The sequence below is a fragment of the Neofelis nebulosa genome, chromosome 12 (genome assembly GCF_028018385.1).
Source record: "Neofelis nebulosa isolate mNeoNeb1 chromosome 12, mNeoNeb1.pri, whole genome shotgun sequence".
Lineage (NCBI taxonomy): Eukaryota > Metazoa > Chordata > Mammalia > Carnivora > Felidae > Neofelis > Neofelis nebulosa.
In genome coordinates, this window is record NC_080793.1 from 93558229 (window position 1) to 93571146 (window position 12918).

The 12918-nt window shown below is 39.1% G+C and overlaps 1 protein-coding gene, 1 long non-coding RNA gene and 1 pseudogene across 12 annotated transcripts in view; 1 reads left to right on the forward strand and 2 right to left on the reverse strand.

Moving 5' to 3' along the window:
• The window catches only part of LOC131492202 (uncharacterized), a 79306-nt gene that overhangs the window by 43318 nt on the left and 23070 nt on the right, over positions 1-12918 (forward strand). The window lies entirely within an intron of this gene.
• ZNF169 (zinc finger protein 169) overlaps positions 1-12918 on the reverse strand; it is a 55601-nt gene that overhangs the window by 9426 nt on the left and 33257 nt on the right. For 9 of the 11 annotated variants that reach the window (XM_058695912.1, XM_058695917.1, XM_058695914.1 and 6 more), the window contains 2 exons: positions 5948-6074; positions 5381-5476 (listed from right to left, as the gene is read on the reverse strand). In XM_058695912.1, the coding sequence (XP_058551895.1) occupies positions 5381-5476; positions 5948-6074 (223 nt within the window). The remainder of the gene's footprint in view (positions 1-5380; positions 5477-5947; positions 6075-12918) is intronic. The other 2 variants (XM_058695921.1, XM_058695919.1) reach the window with 1 other exon arrangement.
• LOC131492199 (heat shock cognate 71 kDa protein-like) lies at positions 6866-9879 on the reverse strand (annotated as a pseudogene).

Below are 12918 nucleotides of genomic sequence, written 5' to 3' on the forward strand. Positions count from 1 at the left end.
AATGAACAGAGATGCAAGGACATGCCACAAAGACCTTGCAAAATGACAGCAATAGCCACCCATAACCAGAGGCTTCATAAGCTTTTTACCCATAGGGAGAACACCAGTCTCTTTTCCAAGGAAACTAAATCCTTTATACAGTGCACAGACTCAGATATGCCCAGCTCTCCATGAGAGGAACTGCTTGCACTAAACCCCTCACTCTTACTAACCAAGGAGATATTGCTAGAAATCTGTCAGAATGGCCAAAATAAAAAATAGGGCTAATACCAGATACTGGCAAGAATGTGGAGAAACAATCATGCAGACGTTGCTAGTGGGAAGATAAAATGGTGCAACCATTCTAGACATGGCTATGGCTCTTTTTTACAAAACTAAACATTTATTTAGTATATGACTCAGCACCTGCACTCTTCAGCATTTATCCCAGAAATAAGGCCTTAGGTTCACACAAAAACCCGTATAGAAATGTTGAAAGCACCTTCATCTATAAAAGCCCCAAACTGTAAACAACTGGAATATCCTTCAGTGGGTGAATGGTTTAACAAACTGTGGTACATTCATACTATGGAATACTAGTCAGCAATAAAAGGAATGAAGTATTGGTACATGCTACAGTTTGGATGGATCACAAGAGAATTATGCTGAATGAAAAAAGGCCATCCCAAAATGTTAACATACTATATGATTTCTTTTATATAACATTCTTGAAATGAAAATTCATAGAGAAAGAGAACAGATTAGTAGTTGCCAGACAGGACAGGGGAGGAGGGAGAGAGTTGGCTGTGGCTATAAAAGAGCAGCACAAGGGATCCCTGTGATGGAACTATTCTGTATCTTTGGATATACTGGCAGTTACAGGAATGTACATGGGATAAAATTTCATAGATCTAAACAAACATACACCCACACATACAAAAGAGTGAAGGTAAAACTGGTGAAACCTGAATAAGGTCAGTGCATTATGTTAACAGAAATACAAGCCTGATTTAACAAGGGGAAAAAAACTCCATTCACCTCATATGTGGAATTTAATACACAAAACAGATGAACATAGGGGAAGGAAGAAAAAAAAAAAAAGAGGGAGGCAAACCATCAGAGACTATTAACTTTAGGAAACAAACTGAGAGTTACCAGAGGGGAGGTAGGTGGGAGATGGGCTAAATGGGTGATGGATATTGAGGGCACTTGTAATGAGCACTGTGTATTAGATATAAGTGATGTATCACTAAATTCTCCTGAAACCAATATTACCCTATATGTTAACTAACTAGAATTTAAACTTGAAACATAAAAAGAAAAAAAGGACTGCACTTGTCAAGAATGACACATGGAATTGTTTTGAATCACTCTATTGTACACCTGAAACTAATGTAACACTGTATGTTAACTAAAATTAAAATAAAAACTTTATAAAAGACTAAAAAAAAAAAATAGATCATAAATGATCACCTCAAAAGATGCCCAGAAAACATTTAACAAAATCCAACATCTATTCCCAATAAAAACTTTTAGCAAAGAAGGAACAGAAGTTTGTTGTGCTCATAAAGGGCAGCTATAAAACTTAAACTTAGGAGAAAGCATTCCCCCATAAGATCAGGAACAAGGAAAGGATGTCCACTCTCACCATTTAAATTGATCATTGCACTGGATGTTCTCGCCTGTGCAGTGGCAAGAAAAATAAAGACATACTGAATGTAAAGAAGTAAAACTATACTTATTCACAAATAACATAATCATTTATTAGAAAATCCTATAGAATTTGACAAAAGCTACTAGAACTAAAAAGTAAGTATGCAAGTTTACCAGATACAAGATGATTATGCATAAGTTAATTGTGTTTCTCTGTACTTTCAACAATTGAAAACAATGTGAAAATAGCTTCAATAGTATAAAAAATATGAAATATAGAGGGATAAATCTGAGTAGAAATGCATAAGACCTCTGTACTAAAAATTATAAAACAAGGCTGACAAAAATTAAAAGAACTCCCATAAAAATGGATATACTGTGTTCACATATTGGGTGATACAGTGTTATTTCCATGTAAATTCTCTCCAGAATGAGGTAGATTTAATTCATTCCAAATCAGAATCCCAAGTAGGGTGTGTGTGTGTGTGTGTGTGTGTGTGTGTGTGTGTGTGTGTGAAAATTGCTATTCTAAATCCATATGGAAATTCAAAGAACCTAGAATAATTAAAGCAACTTGAAAAAGGAAAAAACGTTGGAGATTTATACTGTCTGAACTCCAAACTTATAAGGCTACAGTAATCAAGACCGTGTGGTATTGGCATCAAGGTAGAAAAAGGAGTTAAAAAAAAAAAAAAAAAAAAAAAGAATCCAAATATAGACCTGTACACATTTGGTCAATTCATTTACCACAAAGGTAAATAGGCAATTCAATAAACAACAGGTTGCCTTTTCAATAAATGGTGCTGGAAAATTTAGGTATTTGTATGCAAAAACAAATGTACTTAAATCCAGAGGTGGTACCAAGTATAAAAATTTATTCACAATAGATTATAGAGCTGAATATAAAATAAAAATTGTAACACTTCTAAAAGGAAAAAAATATGAAAATCTCTTTCACCTTAAGTCAGGCAAATATTTCTTAAACACACTACCAAAAGTGAAATTCGTGAGACAAAAACTTGGACTTCATCAAAATTAGGAATTTCTCTTTGAAAGACTATTAAAAGATTGAAAAGGTGGGGCAGGGCACCTGGGTGGTTCAGTCGGTTAAGTGTCCAACTCTTGATTTCAGCTCAGGTCATGAGCTCACAGTTCATGAGATTCAGCCCCATGTCCAGCTCTGTGCTGACAGCACAGAACCTGCTTGGGATTCTCTCTCCCCCTCCCCTTGCACACTCTCTCTCTCTCAAAATAAAGAAAAGAAAAGGAAGCCATAGGGAAAATATTTGTAAATCAAACATCTGACAATGATCTTCTATACAGAATATATGAAGAACTTTCAGAACTCAGTAACAAAAATATAAGAAAACAATTTTTTTTAATGGGCAAAAGATTCAAAGAGACATTTTACCAAAGGTGTACGGATGGCAAATAAGCATATGAAAACATCATCAGCCATTAGGAAACTGTCAGGCAAAACCAGATGCCACTACAGAGCTATGCAAATGTCTAAAATGAAAACAATACCAGGGTGTCTGAGTGGCTCAGTCGGTTGGGTGTCCAACTTTTGATTTCAGCTCAGATCATGATCCCAGGGTGGTGGGATTGAGCCCTGCATCCACACTGAGCATGGAGCCTGCTTAAGATTCTCTCTCCCTCTGCCCTTCTCCCCCCCTTCGCATGTGCTCACTCTCTCCCTCTTTCTCACAAAAATAAGAAACTTTTTATTTCTTTGCCAAGTTTCGGCAAAGATGTGGAGCATCTGGAACCCTCACACCTTGCTGGTGGGAATGTGAATAGCATAGCCACTTTGGAAAACAGCTTTTGAATTCTGTAAAAAGTTAAATATACACTATATCCTATAACCCAGCCATTCCCAGTTCCGGGTATTTATCCAAGAGAAATAAAAGACTTGTCATGAACATCCATGCTGATTTTACTTGTATTAATCAAAATTGGAGACTACTCAAATGTCTTTCAGTAGGTAAATGGTTAAATGAATTGTGCTATCTATGTAATGGAATACTATCCAGCAGTAAAAAAAGAAATGAACTATGATACAAACAGCATTATGGATGAAATTAAAAATAATTATGTTGAGTGAAAGAATCTGGTATACATTCTATATATTTAACTTACATTAATTCTGGAAAATGTGAGCAAATCTATGATAGAAAGCAGAGCAGTGGGTACCTGAGTCTGCGGAGGAGGGAAAGACGAAAGGATCGGAGATAGGGACTATAATGAGGCACAAGGAAACTTTGAGGTGACAGTTATGCTTGGTATTTGGATTGTAGCAGTGATTCCATAGCGGTAGCCAAATTTTACACTTTAAATACATGTAGTTTTTTATATTATTTATCCCTAAACTATTATACCATAATATACCATAATACATTTTATATTATACCATTATTATAGCTTATATAATAGTTTCTCTTTAAAAAAAAAAGACAAAAGCACTGATTTTGCTGTAAAGTACAAGTCCAGATATATGGTTGTATTTAGAAACAAAATGCCAGGAATGTTGAAAACAAAAGAATAAAAAAAATAAATCAGGAAAAAATTTATTCTTACCTCCAGTCATTCACATAAAATTAATTCCCACTGGATTAAAGACCTACATGTTCTCAGAATTTATATGGAATTTCTACAAATCAATAACAGAAACAGCCCAAATGAAAAGGAGGGAAACCCCATGAACAGACAAATCACAGAAGACGTAAATGACCAAACAACAGAGGAAGAGATATCATGCTCCCTGAAAAGCAAAGCTCCTCTGAGATTCACCACAAAGGGAAGAAGTCTGACAATACTTGGTATTGGTGAGGATGTGTGGGACAAGAACCTCTGAGATTCACTGCAAAGGGAAGAAATCTGACAATACCCAGTATTGGTGAGGATGTGGGACAAGAACCTCTAGGCTGGAAAAATTCTTGCCCGTTTCTATGGAAGTAACAGGAATATGTAGATAGCATTATTTAATAGCCAAAATTGGAAATAAGTGTCCAAAAGAAGGGAACTGGTAACGTGTTTTAACAGGATACTCACACAAAGTCAGTGAAAAAGCATGTTCCAGAAGGATGGGTACAGCACAATACTATGTGCAGAGTTTACAAACATGCAAAACAACAGTATATGGTTGAAGGACCATCGAATGGGGAAAAAGAAAAAGGGCACATGAGAATGCTAATGCACAAACTGGATTCTTGGCTGGGGTGGAAGAGCAGGACACAACAGGGAAGGTGTGGGGGCTGTTAACTGGTGTTCTGACATCTATTTCTTAGGCTGCAGGGAAGGCACACAGGCACTCATATAATTCTACACACCCTGTTGTAATCTTAAATAATCCATCATAAAAGAAGCAAGCTTATGGGAATTTATGGAGTAAAACCAATGCACTAAGAAATTCACATGTTATGAACAAAAACTAGATAGTGTCTCCCAGAGACAGCAGACTTAGTCTCAGAAGGCAAGTGCTATGCAGAATATCAGGCCAACCAACAAAAGCCCAAGAACAAGGAGATCCTAGAACTGGAAAAGGTGCTGGAAAAGAGACACCACATGAACAGAATGAGCCTGCGTAGGGGAGGGGAGGACGGCCAGGGAAGCCCTTTCTGGGTAAGCAGGATATCATGGAAAGGGGGCCCAAAGAAGAGCCCTCCCCAGGAGTTCATAAGCACTCCTTCCTCATCTGCTAAGCACCTCACTGCTTGGTCTCCTCTCCGGCCCACTGCTTCCCACTCACCTGGACAAAGGTCCAGAAGACATTCGCTCTCCTCTTTCCAGGGCTCATCCCCTTGCTCCAGCTGGGTGATGAGTTTGGGTTTGGAAAAGGCAATTCCTACTCACAGGGAAAGAAACCAAGGTGACCCTGGGTTAGTGGTTTAAGAGGCTATGGCAGAACTCAGAGTCAGCAGGGGAATGCAATAACCCAGAAAGCGGGTGGAGGGGGGGCGGTGGCAGTGCGCAAAGGCTCTCTGAGTGCTGAGAAAGGATGACTAAGGGGAGGGGGAGTCCCGGATCTAAAGTCTCCCCTGTGGTTAACTGGATACCAGTATTCCCAAATTTGAGGCAAGATCACTTTGGAGGAAGGGCCCAACCTTGGAAGAGTCCTGGCAATTCAGTGTCACATAGCTTCACCCCCACCCCGCCACACACACACCTTCACTATTTCAGCTCTACAGAATCCAAACACTCTCTAGGGATATAGGGAAAATACTGTTTTTCTTTTTGAGCCAAAAGTATCATGGCTACTACATAAAATCTTAAGATGTTCACAGGCAGTCTGAGACCTGAGACAAGACATCCTTACCCAGCGACACCAAGTGGCTGTAGTTCTCCAGCATTACATCCCGATACAGGGTCCTCTGAGCAGGACTCAGTAGCCTCCACTCCTTCTGGGTGAAGGCCACAGCCACATCCCTGAAGGCCATTAATGCCTGTAACACAAACACATTCCTGCTCACCCAGAAGCAAACCACATGCACTAGTCAACCTAAGCTAAGCCACTAACTAGGGCCAAGGCAGGAAGAAAGGCTGGTGTGGGGCCCCAGGTGAGATTCAAAGTCCCTGCTTTTAACCCAAAATCTAGTGCCGTGTGTTCAAGGCTATTAATCCCCTTCTCACATTGCTCATGGGTCTAGTTAGGGGGTCCTCTCTTTTCTTCTCTTGATCTTATGTCTATGAAGCTGCTATATAGTAGGTCTTGAAATCAGGCAGATCACCTTATTCGTCTTTTTACTCTGTTGACTGTTCAAGTCCACAAATGTGGTATGTCTCTCCATTTATTGTCTTCTGATTTCTTCCATCAGCATTTTGTGATTTTCAGCATACAAATCCATATGTTTTGTTAGATTGACACCTTAGAATCTCTTTAAATGATTTTAATGGTATTTTTAATTTCTGTGACACTATGTTCATTGCTAGGATACAAAAATACAATTGTTTCTATCTTTATCTTAAATCCTACAGCCTGGCTGAACTCACTTAGTTCTAGGATTTTTTTTCCTCCTAGATTCCTTTAGATTTTCTACATAGACAAGCATGGCATCTGCATATAGGGACAGAATTATTTCTTCCTTTATAACCTATAATCTATATGCATTTTATTTCCTCTATTTTTTTGGTGCCAATTTTAAATACAGTTTTAAGACATTGTATTTTCTACTTAACAATACAGTGCTTATAAAGTGTAATGTTGTATTTCCTTTCCTGGTGCACATATTCCATATTCAAGTATCAAGAATGCCCAGTTTATTAACTATAGCAGCTCAACTTCACTGCCATGGAATTTGCTACAAATTTGGGTCCTTCAAATGTTTTGTGTGAAACAATGCTAAACCTATTCTCAGATTGGCTTAATCAACCTCTTCAATGGTGGGCCCAGAGGAGGCACCACCAGAGGGGGGAGCCCCACCACCAGGGAAGCCTCCAGGCATTCCTTCAGGCATGCCTCCTGCACTCTGGTACACCTTTGTAATGATGGGATTGCAGACCTTCTCCAGCTCTTTCTGCTGATGTTCAAATTCTTCCTTTTCTGCAGTCTGGTTCTTATCCAGCCAGGTGATGATTTCATTACACTTATCCAGAATCTTCTGTTTGTCCTCATTATTGATTTTACCCTGAAGCTTTTCATCTTCAACGGTTGCTTTCATGTTGAATGCGTAAGATTCAAGTGAATTCTTGGAGGACAACTTGTCTCGCTGCTTCTCATCTTCAGCTTTGTACTTCTCAGCTTCCTGGACCATGAGCTCAATGTCCTCCTTGCTCAAGCGACCCTTGTTGTTTGTGATGGTGATCTTATTCTCTTTTCCTGTACTCTTATCCACAGCAGAGACATTGAGAATGCCATTAGCATCAATATCAAAGGTAACCTCAATCTGAGGAACGCCATGGGGGGCAGGACGTATGCCTGTGAGTTCAAACTTGCCAAGTAGGTTGTTATCCTTGGTCATGGCACGCTCACCTTCATAAACCTGAATGAGCACACCAGGCTGGTTGTCAGAGTAGGTAGTGAAGGTTTGGGTCTGTTTAGTAGGAATGGTAGAATTGTGCTTGATGAGAACAGTCATGACTCCACCAGCAGTTTCAATGCCAAGAGAAAGGGGAGTGACCTCCAACAGCAGCAAATCTTGAACATTTTCAGATTTGTCTCCAGGAAGGATGGCTGCCTGGACAGCTGCACCATAAGCGACAGCTTCATCAGGGTTGATGCTCTTATTCAGTTCCTTCCCATTGAAAAAGTCTTGTAGAAGTTTCTGAATCTTGGGGATACGTGTAGAACCACCCACCAAGACAATATCGTGGATCTGAGACTTGTCTAGCTTGGCATCCTGAAGAGCTTTCTCTACAGGGCCCAGGGTGCCACAGAACAGGTCAGTATTTAATTCTTCAAACCAGGCACGAGTAATAGAGGTATAGAAGTTGATTCCTTCATATAGAGAACCAATCTCAATACTGGCCTAGGTGCTGGAAGAAAGTGTATGCTTGGCACGCTTGCAAGAGGTACAGAGGCAAGAGACTGCCTTCTTGTTCTCACTGATGTCCTTCTTATGTTTGCGCTTGAACTCTGCAATAAAATGGTTCACCATTCGGTTGTCAAAGTCTTCTCCACCTAAGTGGGTGTCTCCAGCAGTAGATTTGACCTCAAAGATCCCATCTTCAATAGTGAGGATTGACACATCAAAAGTGCCACCTCCCAAGTCAAAGATCAGCACATTCCTTTCGGCTCCAACCTTTTTCTCTAAGCCATAAGCAATAGCAGCAGCAGTTGGCTACTGTACTTTGATGATTCAAAGTACATTAAGACCAGCAATAGTTCCAGCATCTTTGGTAGCCTGACGCTGAGCATTGTTAAAATAGGCAGGTACTGTGACTACAGCATTGGTAACAGTCTTCCCAAGGTAACCCTCTGCGATTTCCTTTATCTTTGTCAAAACCATAGAAGACACCTCCTCTGGATAGAAACTTTTGGTCTCTCCCTTGTATTCTACTTGGACCTTGGGCCTGCCAGCATCATTCACCACCATGAGGGGCCAGTGCTTCATATCAGATTGGACAACAGCATCGTCGAATCCACGCCCAATCAGGCGTTTGGCATCAAAAAAACTGTGTTGGTGGGGTTCGTTGCAACTTGATTCTTTGCAGCATCACCGATCAATCGTTCAGTGTCAGTAAAGGCTACATAACTTGGGGTGGTTCAGTTTCCCTGATCATTGGCAATTATTTCCACTTTCCTGTGCTAGAAGGCACCCACACAAGAGTAGGTGGTGCCAAGACCAATGCCACCTGCAGGTCCCTTAGACATAGTTGCTTCATTATGGGCCCAGCCTTGCTTGCGAAGGAAACAGCTACCTGGAGAGCAGTCAATGATCTGTTTCCTCTTGCTTTATTGCAGAACTTGTAGCACAAGGAGAGTGGTGAGAGCAGACATCTTTGCCTTATTCTTAACATGAGGAGAAAAGCATTATGTCTCACAGCGTTAAGATAAGATGCCACGCCATACCCTCTATGATGGCTACTACCAAAGAAAAGGGAGAGAACAAGTTCTGGCAGTGTGGAGACATTTATGCATTTCTGATGGGAAATGTAAAATGGTGTGATTTTTGTGGAAGAGTCCAGCAGTTCCTCAAAATGTTAAACATACCACTGACCCTGTGATTCAGCAACTCCACTCCTAGCTATCTACCCCTGTATACTTGTACAGCAAAGTCCCTAACATAATGGCATTATTCACAATAGCTCAAATGGCCATCAACATAAAATGTGGTGTATGCATACAATGGCATATGTTGAGCCTTAGAAACAAAGGAAATTCTGATACATTCAACACCAAGGATTAACGTTGAAAACGTTAAGTGAAATATGCCAGTCTAAGAAGGACAAAAAGTGTTTGATTCCACTTACAGCAGGTAACCGAGAATGGGCAAGTCCATAAAGTAAAACAGAGGTTACCAAGAGCTGGGAGGAGTGGGGAATGAGGAAGGAGTCCATGTTTAATGGACACAGTTTTAGCTTGGGAAGATGAAACCGTGCTGGAGATGGAGAATGGGAACGGTTTCACAACAGTGTGCATGTACTTAACTCCACTGAACCGTGCATTTAAAAATGGTTAAGGGGCACCTGGATGGCTTGGTTGAATGTCTGACTCTTGATTTCAGCTCAGGTCATGATCCCAGGGTCATGGGATAAAAGCCCATGTTGGGCTCCACACTGAGCGTGGAGCCTGCTTAATGCTCTCTCTCTTTCTCCCTCTGCCCCCGTCTCTAAAATAAATTTGTGAAATGGTTAAAACAGTAAATTGTTATATATATATAGTTATATATTATTACAAATAAATATACATACAGCAGTAGACATGTATGTTTATATATATATAAGCAATAAAAAATGTTAGATATAGATATTTTTGTAGATGTTCCTACTCAAGTAGAGGAGTTCCCCTGCATTCCTTTTGTTCTAAGACTTTTTTTCCCCCACAGTGGTTATTGAATTCTGACAAATAATTGATTTTACTGCATCAACTGATATAATCATGTGGTTTTTCTTTTTTAGTCTGTTAAAATGGTGGATTACACTAAGTTTCAAATATGGAACTAGTCTTGCATGCCTAAAGTAAATTGTACTTGGTAATAGTGTATAATTATTTTGGTATTAACATACCTGCTTCACAGAGTGAATTGGGAAGGGTTTGTTTCTTCCTCTTCTATTTTCTGGAAGAAATCATGCAGCACTGGCACTAAGTCTTTAAAGATTTGGCAGAATTCCACAGTGAAAACATGTGGGCCTATACATTTCATTTGTAGGAATTTTTAGATTGCAAATTGAACTTCCGTAATAGTTACAGAGCTGTTCAAATTATTCCATATTGGGAAATTTTCAGTAGTTTGTGTTTTTCAAGGAAGTAGTTCATTTCATGTAAGTTGTGAAATTTGTAGGCTGGTATTCTTTTGATGGCTTCAGAGTATGTAGAGATATCCTTTTTTCATTCTTGATGTAGTAATTTGTGTCTACTCTCGTTTTTCTTAGTCTTGCTAGAGGTTGTTTCAATGTTATTTTCAAAAGAACAGCTCTTTCTCTGTTTTTTTCAATTTTACTGATTTCTGCCTTTATCACTATTATTTCCTTCTATGTGTTTCTTGAGTTTATTTAGCTTTTATTTTTCTAGGTTCCTGAGATAGAAGCTTATTGATGAGAGACTTTTCCTCTTTTGTAACATACACATCCACTGCTACAGGTTTTCCTCTCAGGACTGCTTTAGTTGTACTCCACATACTTTGATACATTGTATCTTCCTCTCCATTCTCTTTTCATGGAGAATGTTTTATTTCCCCTTAAAACTTCATTTTTGATGCATGGATTACTTGGAAGTGTGTAGTTTAAATATTTTCTAAGTGTTTAGAGACTTCTCTGTCAACTTTGTCTTACTGACTTCAGGTTTGATTCCATTATGATCAGAGAACATACCTTGTGTGGTATCAATTCTTTCCATTTGTTAAGGTAAACAAATTTCTTATGTTTTATGGCCCAGGATATGCTTATCTTGGTATATGTTTTTGTGAGCATTTGAAAAGAATATGTATTCTGCTATTTGGGGGTGAAATGTTCTGTAAAGATTAGATTCTATTGGTTGATGGTGTTGACAAGCTCTTCCTGATTTGGGGTTTAGATTTTCCACCATTGAGAGAAGGGTGTTGAAGTCTCCACTTGTTGATTTGTCTATTTCTTCTTTGGGTTTCCTCTTCACATGTTGTGAAACTGTACGTGAGACACACATATTCAGGATCACTGTCTTCCTGTAATTGATCACCCTCTGTGTCCGGTAACTTTCCTTGCTCAGAAGTCTACCTTATTGATTTAGTATAGCCACTCCTTTCCTTTGATTAATGTTTGCATGTTTCTTTTTATCCTTTTAACTTGCCTAAGCTATAATATTTGAAGTTTCATTTAGGCAGCACATTGGGTTTACTGTGGCTTCTTTCTTTCTTACTCTGTTATGCCAATTTCTCTTTTGGTTGGTGTATTTAGACCTTTTTGTTTGTTCTTTTTGCTTGGTTTTCTTTTTACTGACTTCCTTTAGGTTATTTGGACCTTTTTCTTTTTTCTTTTTAGAGTTCTATTTTGAAATATCCAGCACTTTCTGTGTATCTCTTTGTATATAGCATTTTTAGTGGTTACTCTGGGAGCTCCATTACATATGCATAACTAATCAGTCTACTGGTATCTTCATTTTACGAGTTTGAATGAAGTATAGAAGCTTTATCTCCCATTACATCCTTTTGCCCTTACTGTAATTTTAAGTGTTTCCTCTCTATATATTTAGAATCATAGCAGAATGTGTAATAATTTTTGCTTCAACCATCAAAATTAGTTCAGAAAATTCATGTGTAAGAGGAGTGCCTACTATATTTACCCATATTTTTCCTGTGTTTTCTTTCTTCCTGATTGTGTCAGGGGTTCCCAAGACCACCCCCAGGTTTGATGTTCACTAGGACTCACAAGACTCACATGGTTGCACACTTGGCTATAATTATAACAAAGGGATACAAAGCAAAATCAGCAAAGGGAAACCATACAAGAGACAAAGTCCAAAGGAAACCAGGAACAAGCTTCCAAAAATCCTCTCCCAGTGGAGTCACACATGACCCACTTAAATCCTCCACCAATGACTGTGACAACATGTGTTAAATGTTATCTAATGAGGAAGCTCATTAAAGGCTCAGTGCCCAGCTTTTTTAGTGGGGGCTAGTCACACAGGCACATTCAACATAACCCTACAGTTTGCATAGTTTTAGGCACAGTGAGCCATTCTTATCAGTTCTGGGAATGGTGCCAACCCTCTAGAAATGCAAGATCCCAATGCCAGCCAAAGGATAATCTTGCAAGCAGGATTTCCTAACAATAGCAGTCTCAGGCCTATTATGTTAACTCCTTACTGCACACAGATGTTCCAAGGTTCCCTCTTTTATTGTTTCCTTTTTGCTTATAAAATTGCCTCTATCCGCTCTCCTAGGGACAAATTCTCAGTTTCCCTCCATTTGAGAATGTCCTGCGTTTCCCTTCAATTCCTGAAAGATATTGTCATTTGGTACAGGATTTGGGGTTGACAGTTTCTTTCAGCACCTGAAGAACATCACACCCCTTCCGTCTAACCTCTGTGGTTTCTGGTAAGACATCCACTACCATTCCAATAGTTTTCCCTATAAGAAAATGTGTTGTTTTTCATTGGCCACTTTCAAGATGTTTTCTTCATTTTTAGGTTATGGAGATAAATCGTAATGTGAT